Source organism: Phalacrocorax carbo (genome assembly GCF_963921805.1).
Source record: "Phalacrocorax carbo chromosome 29 unlocalized genomic scaffold, bPhaCar2.1 SUPER_29_unloc_3, whole genome shotgun sequence".
Taxonomy (NCBI): Eukaryota; Metazoa; Chordata; class Aves; order Suliformes; family Phalacrocoracidae; genus Phalacrocorax; species Phalacrocorax carbo.
The window spans coordinates 1-13,708 of record NW_026990233.1 but is presented as its reverse complement, the minus strand read 5'-3'; the positions used below and the strand labels follow the sequence as shown (position 1 = coordinate 13,708).

The 13,708-nt window shown below is 72.1% G+C and overlaps 2 protein-coding genes across 2 annotated transcripts; one reads left to right on the top strand and one right to left on the bottom strand.

Annotated features, from left to right (window-relative positions):
• Positions 1 to 148: 148 nt before the first annotated feature.
• RABGGTA (Rab geranylgeranyltransferase subunit alpha) lies at positions 149 to 7,356 on the bottom strand. Its single transcript, XM_064439690.1, has 16 exons — positions 7,237 to 7,356; positions 5,311 to 5,412; positions 5,046 to 5,170; positions 4,406 to 4,572; positions 3,633 to 3,833; positions 3,400 to 3,483; positions 3,227 to 3,309; positions 2,674 to 2,775; positions 2,372 to 2,483; positions 2,240 to 2,291; positions 1,846 to 1,934; positions 1,641 to 1,729; positions 1,431 to 1,553; positions 1,038 to 1,151; positions 737 to 824; positions 149 to 405 (listed from the first exon to the last, which is right to left on the bottom strand). The coding sequence occupies exons 1-16, from the start codon at positions 7,237 to 7,239 to the stop codon at positions 257 to 259; spliced, it is 1,683 nt and encodes a 560-aa protein (XP_064295760.1). The 5' UTR covers positions 7,240 to 7,356; the 3' UTR covers positions 149 to 256.
• A 43-nt stretch (positions 7,357 to 7,399) lies between these two features.
• NOP9 (NOP9 nucleolar protein) lies at positions 7,400 to 13,636 on the top strand (the record flags this gene model as incomplete). Its single annotated transcript, XM_064439688.1, has 3 exons — positions 7,400 to 7,662; positions 12,708 to 13,121; positions 13,445 to 13,636. Coding segments are annotated over exons 1-3 (742 nt in total), but the record flags the coding sequence as incomplete, so codon positions are not given.
• Between the last annotated feature and the right edge of the window lie 72 nt (positions 13,637 to 13,708).

Here is a 13,708-nt window from a genome sequence, read left to right as displayed (position 1 = left end):
CCGCCCGGCGATGGCGCAAGCGGGGCGGCGGTTCGGGGCTTGGCCCCGATGAAGCAACTGGGGAGGGACTGGGAGAGCCGGACGTGCGGCTGGGAGCCTCTGCGGGTCCCGAGACACCCCCAGCCCCACCCCCAGTCATAAGCCCCGCCCTTGTGATATCACTTTATTAGAAACCCCCTTTAAGGGGCGGGGCAAAGCCATGGGGGGCAATCAACAGCAGTGGGGCGGTGTGGGCGGAGCTCCAGGCACCGGCCAATCAGACAAGGGCAACATCGACGTGGGGGAGGAGCTGAGCCAGGTGGGCGGCGGCCTCAGGCGTGGCAGCCAGGGGCGTCTCGGCCAATCGCAGATGAGCCAGCCGGGGGCAGGTGGCCAATGGGGCCAGGGCCAAGGCGTGGCTTATGGCTGGAAGGGGTGGAGTCAAGGAGGACACACCCTGCCCACTGCCTTGGCCCCACCCAATGAAACCCCTCCCACCCTCGTGTCCATGCCTCTCATGAGCTCCACCCCCTTTAGGCCCCGCCCTCCCCATGAACTCCTCCCTGTACACACCAGCCCCACCCCTCCCCAAACAAGCCCCTCCCCATTCAGCCCCACCGCATACCACCATCGGTTGTGCCCCGCCCACCCGGCCCCACCCCATTAACCCCCACTTTTCACCCCCAGCTCCACCCCAGCCCCTAAGCCCCTCCCCACCCCTCCAGCCCCGCCCCCGGCAAGCCCCGCCCCCAGATACGGTTGCCATCGAGACGCAGCTCCTCCAGGCGGGGGAGGGGCGGGAGCCCCTGCAGGGTCGTGACCTTGTTGTGGGACACGTCCAGCACCTGTGGGGGGAGGGGTGGGTGAGCCGCACCCTTGGGGACCCCCAGACCCCCCCTCCCTGAGGGCAGGGTCACCCCCCCCCCGGAACCCCGTGTCCCCCCCCAAGGGCGGGGTCATTCCGCAGGCCCTCCCTCCCGAGGGCGGGGTCCACCCCCCGCCCCTCCCCTACGGGTGGGGTCCCCTCTGCAGCCCCTCCCCCCACGGGCAGGGCCCACCTGCAGGCGCCGCAGCCCCCCCAGGGCGGGGGGGAGCCCCCCAAGGCTGTTCCCGGCCAGGTCGAGGTGTGTCACCAGCACCATGTGCTCCAGCAGCGGCAGCGACGTCAGCCCCTGGGGGCGGGGCCGGATGGGAAAGGGGCGGGGCCACAGCTCTGCGGCCACGCCCCCCGCCCCCACTCCCAACTCCTCTGCTTTAAGCCCCTCCCCCAAACCACGCCTCCTCAAGCTCCTCGTACCCCATCCTATTATGCCCCACCCACCCAAAGGCCACACCTCCTCACGCCCCAACCCCCTTTAAACCTCCCCATTGAGCCCCACCCCCGTAAGCCCCTCCCGCCCCACGATCCTCCCACTGAGCCCCATTAGCCCCGCCCCCGGCCCCGCCCCTACCTTCCTGGGGAGGCGGAGCCAGACGGCCCCGTCAGGCCCCGCCTCCCGCCGCAGCACGCCCACGGCCGCCTCCGCCCGCGAGGCCACGTCGGACACGAAGCCGCTCCGCAGCGGGTCCGCCTCCTGGGGTGGGGGGCGGGGGGGAGGTGGGGTTCACGTCGGGCCCCGCCCGCCCCGCCCGGCCCCGCCCGCCCCCCGCGCCCCGCCCACCTGGAGGCCGCGCAGGCAGCGCCGCGTCTCCTCCTCGTGCGCCAGCGGGTCCAGGGCCGAGAGCAGCAGCACCAGCGTCAGCAGGCAGCCTGCCGCACCGCGTCAGGGGCGCCCGGGGGGGGGCCCGGGGGGGGCCCAGGGGGGTGGGGGGACCCCGGGGCTCGGGGCGGGGGGGGGGGACACGGGGCGGGGAGGGGGGGCTCACCCCGGCTGCGGGGCTCCAGCTCCAGCAGCTCCCGGCACATCTCCACCTGCGCCTCCAGCACCGACGCCTCGGCCACGCCCACCTCGGGCCTGGGGGCGTGGCTTAGCTCGGGGGCGTGGTCTACCCCACAGGGGGCGGGGCTTAGCCCCCCAGGGTAGAGCCGTAAGGGGGGGGGGGGCAGAACACAGCGCCCAGGGGAGGGGCTTAACCAAGAGGGTGTGGCCACAGAGGGTGGGCGGTGCTTGGCACAATGGGAGGAGCCAAGCCGAATGGGGCGTGGCCACCAGGGAGGCCTTAAAGGGGCGGCACCTCATTGTGAGGGTAGAGCTCAAAGTGGTGAGTGGGTGGAGCTTCAGGAAAGGGGTGTGGCTTATGGAAGTGGGGCGGGGCTTACCAGAAGAGCTCCCGGGCTACGATTGGCTCCTGCCACCATGCCTCGTTCTCATCTAGGAGAGAAGGGCGTGGTTGGAGGAAGGCGGGGTTTGAAGTGGAGCGGCTCAATGGAAAAGGAGGCGTGGCTTCCTACCTGGGAGGAGTGTCACCTCACGGTGGGCGGGGTCAGGCTCCCAGGTGACCCGGAAGTGGAGGCGGGGCCGGGCAGGGGGCGGAGCCAGGTCAGGGAAGGGGAGGTCACAGAGCTGCCGCTCCCGTCAAGGAACCCCGGCGTTCGGGAGGGGGGACCCCCACAGCACCCCTCCCCCTCCCCGGGACCCCAGTGGTGCCCCTCCCCCTCCTGGGGACCCCGATGCTGCCCCTCCCGAGGACCCCGGCGTCTGGGGGGATCCTCCCCTCCCCCACACCGGGGGTCCCGGTCGTCCGGGTGGATACCCAGGTGTGGCTGGGGCGTGGCCGCCCCTCCCCCGAGCGCCACGCCCCTTCCAGGGTGGAGCCATCCATCGTCACCGTCAGACCTGACCTCGCCGCTCCGACCTGCAGGACCCCGCGTCCGGCATCAGGGGGGACCCAGAGGTCTGGGGGGGCACCCAGGGGTGCAAGGAGGGACCCAGGGGTTTGGGGGGGGTCCCAGAGGTTGGGGGGGGCACCCAGGGGTTTGAGGAGGGGCCCCAGGGGTACAAGGAGGGACCCAGGGGTTTGGGGAGTCACCCAGGGGACTGGGGAGGTGTCCCAGGGGCTTGGGGGGGCACCCAGGGGTGCCAGGAGGGACCCAGGGGCTTGGGGGGGCACCCAGGGGTGCCAGGAGGGACCCAGGGGTTTGGGGAGTCACCATGGGGCTTGGGGGGGCACCCAGGGGTGCCAGGAGGGACCCAGGGGTTTGGGGGGGCACCCAGGGGACTGGGAGTCACCCAGGGGATTGGGGGGGGACCCTGGTGTCGGGGGGTTACCCAGGGGACTGGGGGGGACCCCAGGGGTCCGGGCTCACCACGACAGGCCGGGAGAAGGTCACCGCCAGCGTCGCGTCCTCCCGGTTGACGTAGAGACAGAGAATCCTCGGCGGGGGGGAGGCTGCGGGGGCAGCCGGGGGTTCAGAGGGGGGGCCCGGCATGCGGGGGGCACCGGGGGGGCACCGGGGGGTGCGGGGGGACCCCGGCGTACCGCGGGAGAGGATGCAGCGCAGGTAGACCCAGGCACTCTGGTCATTGGGGTCCGTGAAGACGGCGTTTTGCACCAGCTCCAGCTCTGCCGGCGGCGGGGCGGGGGGGGGGGGCAGGCAGTCACGGGGGGGACCCCAATATCCCGGGGGGGACCCCCAGCGCCCCCGGGGGCCGCGGCGTGGCGCGGGGGCCCCCCGTGGGGTTTCGGCGGGGGGGGGGGGGGTGTGCACTCACCCTCCCGGAGGCGGGGGGGCGGCAGCGCCCCGGCCCCGCCCGCGGGGGACCCCGGTGCCCGGGCGGGCGCCAGCAGCCGGCCCCGGTGGTGCCACGCGGAGAAGTTGGAGAAGTCGCGGCTGAGCAGGGCCCCGGCGAAGGCCAGCTCGGCCTCGGGGTCCTCCTCGGCCGCCAGCGCCCGCCGGTGCTCCCACGCGTGGACTGGGGGGGCCCCGGTAAGGACCGGCGCGTGCTGGTGCGGCCCCCGGGCCCCCCAGCCCCGCGCCGCTCGCTCCCAGTATAAACCAGTAAGCTTTAGCACCCCCAGGCCCGCTCCCAGCAGAGCCCGACGCCCCCCGCGCTTTCTCACGCCGCCTCCCAGCACAAACCAGTAAGCCCTGCGCCCCCAAAACTCTCTCACCAGTGGCCCCAAGACCCCCCCAAACCTCTCCCACCAGTTCCCAGCATAAACCAGTAAGCCCAGCACGCCCCAGCTTTGCGCCGCTACGGCCCGGCACCCCCAAAACTCCCTCCCAGTACAGCCCAGCAGCCCCCAGCGCCCTCCCAGCACAGACCCCTCTGCTCCCACGAGCTTCCCAACAGCCTCCAACCCTCCTCCCAGCGCATCCCAGTACAGACCAGTGCCTCCACCCCTCCCCCGGCCCCCAGCCAGCACAAACCAGCGCTCCCTGGGACACAAACCCAGGCCTTAACGCCCTGCCGGCGCCCCGTGCGTCCCCCCACCGCCCCCCGGGCCCCCCAGTGCCGCCCAGTACGTCCCAGTTGGCGCTCACAGTTGCGGGGGTCGGCGGCCAGCAGGCGGTCGCAGAGGGCGCGCTCGGCGGGGGCGGGGCGGGGCGCGGGGGCGTGGCGCAGCACCCAGCCCCGGTGGTGCCACGCCCCGTACGACTTGGGGTTCACGCCCAGGCACGCCCCGACGAAGGCCAGCTCCGCCGGCACCCTGCGCACGCACCAGTACAGCCCAGTTCCTCCCAGTGCCCCCCCGCCCCAGCACCGGTGCAGCAACCTCCCGCTGCCCAGAGACCCTGCCCCAGTGCCCCCCAGTGCCGCCAGAGCACCTCCCAGTAACCTCCCAGTGCCCCCAGTCCCCTCCCAGCGCCCCCCAGTCCCTCCCAGCGCCCCCCGCTCCCCTCCCCGCGCCCCCCGCTCCCCTTCCAGCGACCCCCGGTGCCGCCAGAGCCCCTCCCAGTAACCTCCCAGTGCCCCCCGGTGCCGCCAGAGCCCCTCCCAGTAACCTCCCAGTCCCCTCCCAGCGCCCCCCAGTCCCCTCCCAGCGCCCCCCAGTCCCCTCCCAGCGCCCCCCAGTCCCTCCCAGCGCCCCCAGTCCCCTCCCAGCGCCCCCCAGTCCCCTCCCAGCGCCCCCCGTCCCCTCCCCGCGCCCCCCGCTCCCCTCCCAGCGCCCCCAGTACGCACCAGTCGGCGGTGGCGGGGGGCAGGGCGCAGCGGCGCAGGTTCCAGCAGGTTCCCACGTCGGGGTTGGCCGCCAGGACGGTGCCCGTCAGCGCCAGCACCTCCGCATCCAGCTCCCCCCGCGCCCGCTGGGGGTCAGGGGTCACCCGGGGTCGGGGTCACCCCAGACAGGGGCCACCCCCCGCACGCACCGGTAGGGATGTGCCTAAGGGGTCACGCACCCCCTCCCCCCCCGGGTTGGGGTCAGGGGTCAGGGGTCAGGGGTCACCTTCTCCAGCAGGGTGGCCATGGCCGAGCGGTAGAGGCGGAGCTTCTCCTCCCGCTGGCGGCGGCGGGCGGCGTCCGGGGGGCGGGTCTTCAGGCGGCCGTGCTGGGGGGGGGGACTGGGGTCACTGGGAGGGCACTGGGAGGGAATGGGGTCACTGGGGGGGGGCACTGGGACAGACTGGGAAGCACTGGGGGGGGCACTGGGAGGGGACTGGGGGGCACTGGAGTCCCTGAGGGGGACTGGTGAGCTCTGTGGGTCACTGGGGGGGACAGGGAGGGACTGGGGGGCTCTGGGGGTCACTTAGGCACATACTGGGAGAAGAGTGGGAGCCACAGAGAGGGGACTGGGATGGGGCTGGGGTGCACTGGAATAGGACTGGGAAGCACTGGGAGGCATTGTGAGGCAATGGGATGGGACTGGCATGGGACTGGGGGGCACTGGGATGCCCCGAGATGGCACTGGGATGGGGCTGGGGGGGGCACTGGGATGCAACTGGGACAGGACTGGGAGTCCCTGGGAAGCGACTGGCAGGCACTGGGAATACACTGGGACAGGACTGGGGGGCTCTGGGTTACAGCTGGGGTACACTGGGAGGGCAACAGGACAGGATTGGGAAGCACTGGGGGGGCACTGGGAGGGCACTGGCATGGACTGGGAAGCACTGGAAGGGTACTGGGAGGTCACTGGGACAGACTGGGAGGCACTGGGAGAGGACTGGGGAGCACTAGGAAGCACTGGGGGGGGCACTGGAAGGCACCGGGAGGTACTGGAAGGGCTCTGGGAAGCACTGGGGGGGTCACTGGGACAGACTGGGAAGTGGTGAGGGGGGCACTGGGAGGGTACTGGGATGGGCTGGGAAGCACTGGGAGTCACTGGGTCGCTACTGGGGAGCACTGGGACAGACTGGGGAGTACTTGGGGGGGTACTGGGATGGACTAGGAGGCACTGGGAAGTACTGGAAGGGCACGGGGAAGCATAGGGAAGCAGTGAGGGGGGCACTGGGAGGCACTGGGAAGCAGTGAAAGGGGTGCTGGGACGGACTGGGAGTCACTGGGAGGGTACTGGGAAGCACTTGGAGAGGACTGGGGAGCACTGGAACAGACTAGGGGGTACTTGGGGGTGTACTGTGATGGACCAGGGGGCACTGGGAGCACTGGGGGGCACTGGGACAGACTGGGAAGCACTGGTAGGGTACTGGGAAGGTACTGGGGGGGCACTGGGACAGACTGGGAAGCACTGGGGGGCACTGGGAGGGTACTGGGAGGCACTGGGGGGGCACTGGGAAGCACTGCGGGGGCACTGGGGGGGCACTGGGAGGGTACTGGGAGACACTGGGGGGGCACTGGGAAGCACTGGGGGGGCACTGGGAGGGTACTGGGAGGGTACTGGGAGGCACTGGGGGGGCACTGGGAGGCACTGGGAAGCACTGGGGAGGCACTGGGAGGGTACTGGGAGGCACTGGGAGGCACTGGGAGGCACTGGGAGGCACTGGGAGGCACTGGGAGGGCACTGGGAAGCACTGGGGGGGCACTGGGAGGCACTGGGAGGCACTGGGGGGGCACTGGGAAGCACTGGGGGGGCACTGGGAGGGACTGGGAGGCACTGGGAGGGACTGGGAGGCACTGGGAAGCACTGGGGGGGCACTGGGAAGCACTGGGGGGCACTGGGGGGGCACTGGGAAGCACTGGGGGGGCACTGGGAAGCACTGGGGAGGCACTGGGAAGCACTGGGGGGGCACTGGGAAGCACTGGGGGGCACTGGGAGGCACTGGGGGGCACTGGGAAGCACTGGGGGGCACTGGGGGGGCACTGGGAAGCACTGGGGGGGCACTGGGAGGGCACTGGGAGGGTACTGGGAAGCACTGGGGAGGCACTGGGAGGCACTGGGGGGGCACTGGGGGGCACTGGGGGGCACTGGGGGTCTCACCATGGCGTCCCGGCGGGCGGGGCTCAGCGCGGGGCTCCGGCGCGAGCGGACGCGGACCCGGACCCGGACCCGGAGCGGGGTGGGCGGGGCCTGCGCGCGGGGGCTGCCGGGAGAGGGCGGCGCCGCGGGGCACGCCGGGACACAACGAGGCACCCGGGCGCCGCCATCTTCCCGCCAGCCCGCCCCCCCCTCGGCCCCCCCCAGCCCTCCCCCTACGGCGGCCGGCGCGGGCCAGGCCCCGCGGTTCCCTTCCGCCGCGCGGCCCGGGAAGCGGCGGCCGCTGCTCCGCCATGGGGCTCCGGCGCGGGGGCGCGGCCCGGGGGGGCGCCGGGACCGGCCCGGGGCCGCGGCTGGAGCCCGACGCCGCCGGGTATTTCCGACGGGCCCTGGAGACGCTGCGGGAGGGGCTGAGCCCCGAGGAGCTCGGTGAGGGGCGGGGGATCCGGGAGGGGGCTTTGGGGGGGGTCCCTGAGGGGCTCTGGGGGGGGTCCCTGAGGGGCTCTGGGGGGGTCCCTGAGGGGCTTTGGGGGGGTCCCTGAGGGGCTTTGGGGGGGGTCCCTGAGGGGCTTTGGGGGGGTCCCTGAGGGGCTATGGGGGGGTCCCTGAGGGGCTTTGGGGGGGTCCCTGAGGGGCTTTGGGGGGGGTCCCTGAGGGGCTTTGGGGGGGTCCCTGAGGGGCTCTGGGGGGGGTCCCTGAGGGGCTCTGGGGGGGGTCCCTGAGGGGCTCTGGGGGGGGTCCCTGAGGGGCTTTGGGGGGGTCCCTGAGGGGCTTTGGGGGGGTCCCTGAGGGGCTATGGGGGGGTCCCTGAGGGGCTTTGGGGGGGTCCCTGAGGGGCTCTGGGGGGGGTCCCTGAGGGGCTTTGGGGGGGTCCCTGAGGGGCTATGGGGGGGTCCCTGAGGGGCTTTGGGGCTCTGCGCACGTGTAGTGCGGCATCACGCGAATGTTTGGCGGCCTCTGTGAGGTCTGTGAGGGGAGATGGGGGTCCCTGAGGGGGTTTGGGGCTCTGTGCACGTGCAGTGCGGCATCATGAGGGGCTCTGGGGGTGATTAAGCGGATCCAGAGGGCTTGGGAGGGGGGTTGGGGGAGCTGTGAGGTATTTGGGGGCTCCCTGAGAGTTTCTGGGGCTCTGCACGTGTACGGCAGCATCACAAGTGGGTTTAGGGGGCTGTGAGGGGTGTGGGGGGGCTCTGTGAGGGGTGTTGGGGGGGCTCTGTGAGGGGTGTGGGGGGGCTCTGTGAGGGGTGTGGGGGGCTCTGTGAGGGGTGTGGGGGGGCTCTGTGAGGGGTGTTGGGGGGCTGTGAGGGGTGTTGGGGGGCTCTGTGAGGGGTGTTGGGGGGGCTCTGTGAGGGGTGTGGGGGGGCTCTGTGAGGGGTGTGGGGGGGCTCTGTGAGGGGTGTGGGGGGCTCTGTGAGGGGTGTGGGGGGGCTCTGTGAGGGGTGTTGGGGGGCTCTGTGAGGGGTGTGGGGGGCCTCTGTGAGGGGTGTGGGGGGGCTCTGTGAGGGGTGTGGGGGGGCTCTGTGAGGGGTGTTGGGGGGCTGTGAGGGGTGTTGGGGGGGCTCTGTGAGGGGTGTGGGGGGGCTCTGTGAGGGGTGTTGGGGGGCCTCTGTGAGGGGTGTGGGGGCCTCTGTGAGGGGTGTGGGGGGGCTCTGTGAGGGGTGTGGGGGGGCTCTGTGAGGGGTGTTGGGGGGCTGTGAGGGGTGTGGGGGGGCTCTGTGAGGGGTGTTGGGGGCTGTGAGGGGTGTTGGGGGGGCTCTGTGAGGGGTGTGGGGGGCTCTGTGAGGGGTGTGGGGGGGCTCTGTGAGGGGTGTTGGGGGGGCTCTGTGAGGGGTGTGGGGGGGCTCTGTGAGGGGTGTGGGGGGGCTCTGTGAGGGGGGTGTGGGGGGCTCTGTGAGGGGTGTGGGGGGGCTCTGTGAGGGGTGTTGGGGGGGCTCTGTGAGGGGTGTGTGGGGGGCTCTGTGAGGGGTGTGTGGGGGGCTCTGTGAGGGGTGTGTGGGGGCTCTGTGAGGGGTGTGGGGGGGCTCTGTGAGGGGTGTGGGGGGCTCTGTGAGGGGTGTTGGGGGGCTGTGAGGGGTGTTGGGGGGCTGTGAGGGGTGTTGGGGGGGCTCTGTGAGGGGTGTGGGGGGGCTCTGTGAGGGGTGTTGGGGGGGCTCTGTGAGGGGTGTGGGGGGCCTCTGTGAGGGGTGTGGGGGGGCTCTGTGAGGGGTGTGGGGGGGCTCTGTGAGGGGTGTTGGGGGGCTGTGAGGGGTGTGGGGGGGCTCTGTGAGGGGTGTTGGGGGGCTGTGAGGGGTGTTGGGGGGGCTCTGTGAGGGGTGTGGGGGGCTCTGTGAGGGGTGTGGGGGGCTCTGTGAGGGGTGTTGGGGGGGCTCTGTGAGGGGTGTGGGGGGGCTCTGTGAGGGGTGTGGGGGGGCTCTGTGAGGGGGGTGTGGGGGGCTCTGTGAGGGGTGTGGGGGGGCTCTGTGAGGGGTGTTGGGGGGGCTCTGTGAGGGGTGTGTGGGGGGCTCTGTGAGGGGTGTGTGGGGGGCTCTGTGAGGGGTGTGTGGGGGCTCTGTGAGGGGTGTGGGGGGGCTCTGTGAGGGGTGTGGGGGGGCTCTGTGAGGGGTGTGGGGGGGCTCTGTGAGGGGTGTGGGGGGGGGCTCTGTGAGGGGTGTGGGGGGGGCTCTGTGAGGGGTGTGGGGGGCTCTGTGAGGGGTGTGGGGGGCTCTGTGAGGGGTGTGGGGGGCTCTGTGAGGGGTGTTGGGGGGCTCTGTGAGGGGTGTGGGGGGGGCTCTGTGAGGGGTGTGGGGGGCTCTGTGAGGGGTGTGGGGGGCCTCTGTGAGGGGTGTGGGGGGGCTCTGTGAGGGGTGTGGGGGGCCTCTGTGAGGGGTGTGGGGGGCCTCTGTGAGGGGTGTGGGGGGCTCTGTGAGGGGTGTGGGGGGGCTCTGTGAGGGGTGTGGGGGGCTCTGTGAGGGGTGTGGGGGGCCTCTGTGAGGGGTGTGGGGGGCCTCTGTGAGGGGTGTGGGGGGGCTCTGTGAGGGGTGTGGGGGCCTCTGTGAGGGGTGTGGGGGGCCTCTGTGAGGGGTGTGGGGGGCCTCTGTGAGGGGTGTGGGGGGGCTCTGTGAGGGGTGTGGGGGGCTCTGTGAGGGGTGTGGGGGGCTCTGTGAGGGGTGTTGGGGGGGCTCTGTGAGGGGTGTGGGGGGCCTCTGTGAGGGGTTTGGGGGGGCTCTGTGAGGGGTGTGGGGGGCTCTGTGAGGGGTGTGGGCCTCTAGGAACGTGTATTGCAGCATCACGATGGTTTTTAGGGGTCTGTGAGTGCACCTGTGGGGGGACTTGGGGGTTCCCTGAGGGGTTTGGGGGTCTGTAAGCTGATCTCGAGCGGCTGTGAGGGATTTGGGGGGTCCGTGAGGGGTTTGGGGGCTTCCTGAGGGGGGTTGGGGGTCTGTGACCGGGTGTTGCACCAGCATGAGGGGTTTTGGGGTCTGGAGGCAGGTGTAGAAAGACTGTGGAAGGGATGTGAGGGAGTCTGGGGGGGTCTGAGGGATCTGGGGTTTCCGCAGGAGTTACGTGGCGTTACGAGGGGTTCGGGGGGGGGGGGGGGGATCCGTGCGGGGCTTTGGGGGGGGAGGGGGGATCCGTGCGGGGCTTTGGGGGGAGGGGGGATCCGTGCGGGGCTTTGGGGGGGGGGATCCGTGCGGGGCTTTGGGGGGGGGGGATCCGTGCGGGGCTTTGTGGGGAGGGGGGATCCGTGCGGGGCTTTGTGGGGAGGGGGGATCCGTGCGGGCCTTTGGGGGGGGTGGTGGGATCCGTGCGGGGCTTTGGGGGGGGGAGGGGGGATCCGTGCGGGGCTTTGGGGGGGGGAGGGGGATCCGTGCGGGGCTTTGGGGGGGGAGGGGGGATCCGTGCGGGGCTTTGTGGGGAGGGGGGATCCGTGCGGGCCTTTGGGGGGGGTGGTGGGATCCGTGCGGGGCTTTGGGGGGGGAGGGGGGATCCGTGCGGGCCTTTGTGGGGAGGGGGGATCCGTGCAGGCCTTTGTGGGGAGGGGGGATCCGTGCGGGGCTTTGGGGGGGGGAGGGGGGATCCGTGCGGGGCTTTGTGGGGGGGGGAGGGGGGATCCGTGCGGGGCTTTGGGGAGGGGGGGGATCCGTGCGGGCCTTTGTGGGGAGGGGGATCCGTGCGGGGCTTTGTGGGGGGGGAGGGGGATCCGTGCGGGGCTTTGGGGGAGGGGGGGGATCCGTGCGGGCCTTTGTGGGGAGGGGGGATCCGTGCGGGGCTTTGGGGGGGGGAGGGGGGATCCGTGCGGGGCTTTGTGGGGGGGGGAGGGGGATCCGTGCGGGGCTTTGTGGGGAGGGGGGATCCGTGCGGGCCTTTGTGGGGAGGGGGGATCCGTGCGGGGCTTTGGGGGGGGGAGGGGGGATCCGTGCGGGGCTTTGTGGGGGGGGAGGGGGGATCCGTGCGGGCCTTTGTGGGGAGGGGGGATCCGTGCGGGCCTTTGTGGGGAGGGGGGATCCGTGCGGGCCTTTGTGGGGAGGGGGGATCCGTGCGGGCCTTTGTGGGGAGGGGGGATCCGTGCGGGCCTTTGTGGGGAGGGGGGATCCGTGCGGGCCTTTGTGGGGAGGGGGGATCCGTGCGGGCCTTTGTGGGGAGGGGGGATCCGTGCGGGCCTTTGTGGGGAGGGGGGATCCGTGCGGGGCTTTGGGGGGGGAGGTGGGATCCGTGCGGGGCTTTGGGGGGGAGGGGGGATCCGTGCGGGGCTTTGGGGGTGGGGTGGGATCCGTGCGGGGCTTTGGGGGGAGGGGGGATCCGTGCGGGGCTTTGGGGGGGAGGGGGGATCCGTGCGGGGCTTTGGGGGGGGGAGGGGGGATCCGTGCGGGCTTTGGGGAGGGGGGGGATCCGTGCGGGGCTTTGGGGGGAGGGGGGATCCGTGCGGGGCTTTGGGGGAGGGGGGGGATCCGTGCGGGGCTTTGGGGGGAGGGGGGATCCGTGCGGGGCTTTGGGGGAGGGGGGGGATCCGTGCGGGGCTTTGGGGGGAGGATCTGTGAGGGATCTGGGGGTCCGTGAGGAATCTGGGAGCTCCCCGAGAGGCCTCGGGGCTCTGTGCTCGTGTATTGCAGCATCACGAGGGGTTTTGGGGGTCTGTAAGTAGCTCTAGAGGATCCGTGCGGGGTTTGGGGGCTCCCTGAGAGGTTTTGGGGGCCCATGGACACATATTGCAGCGTCACTGGGGGATTTGGAGGTCTGTAAGTGGATCCAGAAGGACTCTGAGGGGTCTGTGCGGGACGTGGGGGTCCCTGAGGGGGTTTTGGGTTCTGGGGGCAGGTCTGGAGCACCCTGCAGCGCAGTTGGGGTTGTTCTGCAGGTCTTCGGGGGGTGGGGGGCTGCGCTGAGAGCTTTGGGGTGAATCGCTGTATTTTGGGGGCCCCTGGGGTTTCCTCGGGGCTGTTTGTGCGTTTTGGGTGGAATAAAGGAAACCTCTGTTTTTCCCCTCTCTCCTGCAGCCCTGTTTGCCCCCAACGTGCTGGCGGAGGCAGCGGCAGCGGGGCCGGGGGTGGCCCTGGACCCGGGGGGGTCGCGGGTGCTGCAGGCGCTGCTGCCCCACGCCCCCCTCGCGGTGCTGGGGGTGCTCCTGCCCCCCTTGGTGGGGGGAGGGCTGGGGGGGGCGGCAGGGCACCCGCTGGGGGCTCGGGTGCTGGAGGCCGCCCTGGGGAGGGTGCTGCCCGCCCTGGGGGAGGCCGTGGGGCAGGTGGAAGGAGCCGTGGGGCAGGTGGAAGGAGCCGTGGGGCAGGTGGAGGGAGCCGTGGGGCAGCTGGCGGCGGTGGTGAGGGACGACCTGGTGGCCTTCGCGCGGCACCCAGCCGGCAGCTTCGTGGTGCGGGCGCTGCTGCGGGTGCTGGGGGGCGTCCCGGGGGCAGGTGAGGCGTTTGGGGGGCTCTGGGGGACACTTGCGGGCTTTGGGGGGAAGATTTGGGGGGTGACTGGGGGGTTTGGAGCAAGGTTTCATTGGGATTGGGGGTCTGGGACAGGTCTGGGGGGCTCTGGGGGCAATTGCAGGCTTTGGCGGGTCTGTGGGGAGGTTTGGGGTGTCTGGGGTGATCGGGGGGGTCTGCTGCAGGCTTGGGGGGGCTGTGGGGGATCCCCCGGGGGGTTGGGGGGTGTTTGCGGGGGGCCGATGGCGGGTAATTATTGGGGGTTGGGGCTCGGGATGGCCCCCCCCCACCTCTGCCTTTGCCCCCAGGGGTGCCCCAGCTGTCTCTGGGAGGGGCGGAGCTGAAGGCCAAGGGGGCGGAGCCAAAGACCGAGGGGGTGGAGCTTCCACCCTCCTTCCCGCCCCTCCTGACGCAATTGGCTGAGGCGTTTGAGGAGCACCTGGGCTGTGAGTGTTGGGGGGGATGGGGGGCCTCCCCCCCTCGGTCTCCCCCCCCTCCTCGCCCCCCCCCTCACCCCCTCCTCGCCCCTCCCCTCACCCCCTCCTCGCCCCTCCCCTCACCCCCTCCTCGCC

What these genes read in the sequence shown, in the direction of transcription:
- RABGGTA (XM_064439690.1), bottom strand. An exon ending in CCCCCCGCCACCGCCGACTG is followed by an intron (nt 4,573 to 5,045) that starts GTGCGTACTGGG and finishes GTGCGTGCGCAG; the next exon opens with GGTGCCGGCGGAGCTGGCCT. An exon ending in GGCTCCGCCTCCCCAGGAAG is followed by an intron (nt 1,152 to 1,430) that starts GTAGGGGCGGGG and finishes CCCCGCCCCCAG; the next exon opens with GGGCTGACGTCGCTGCCGCT.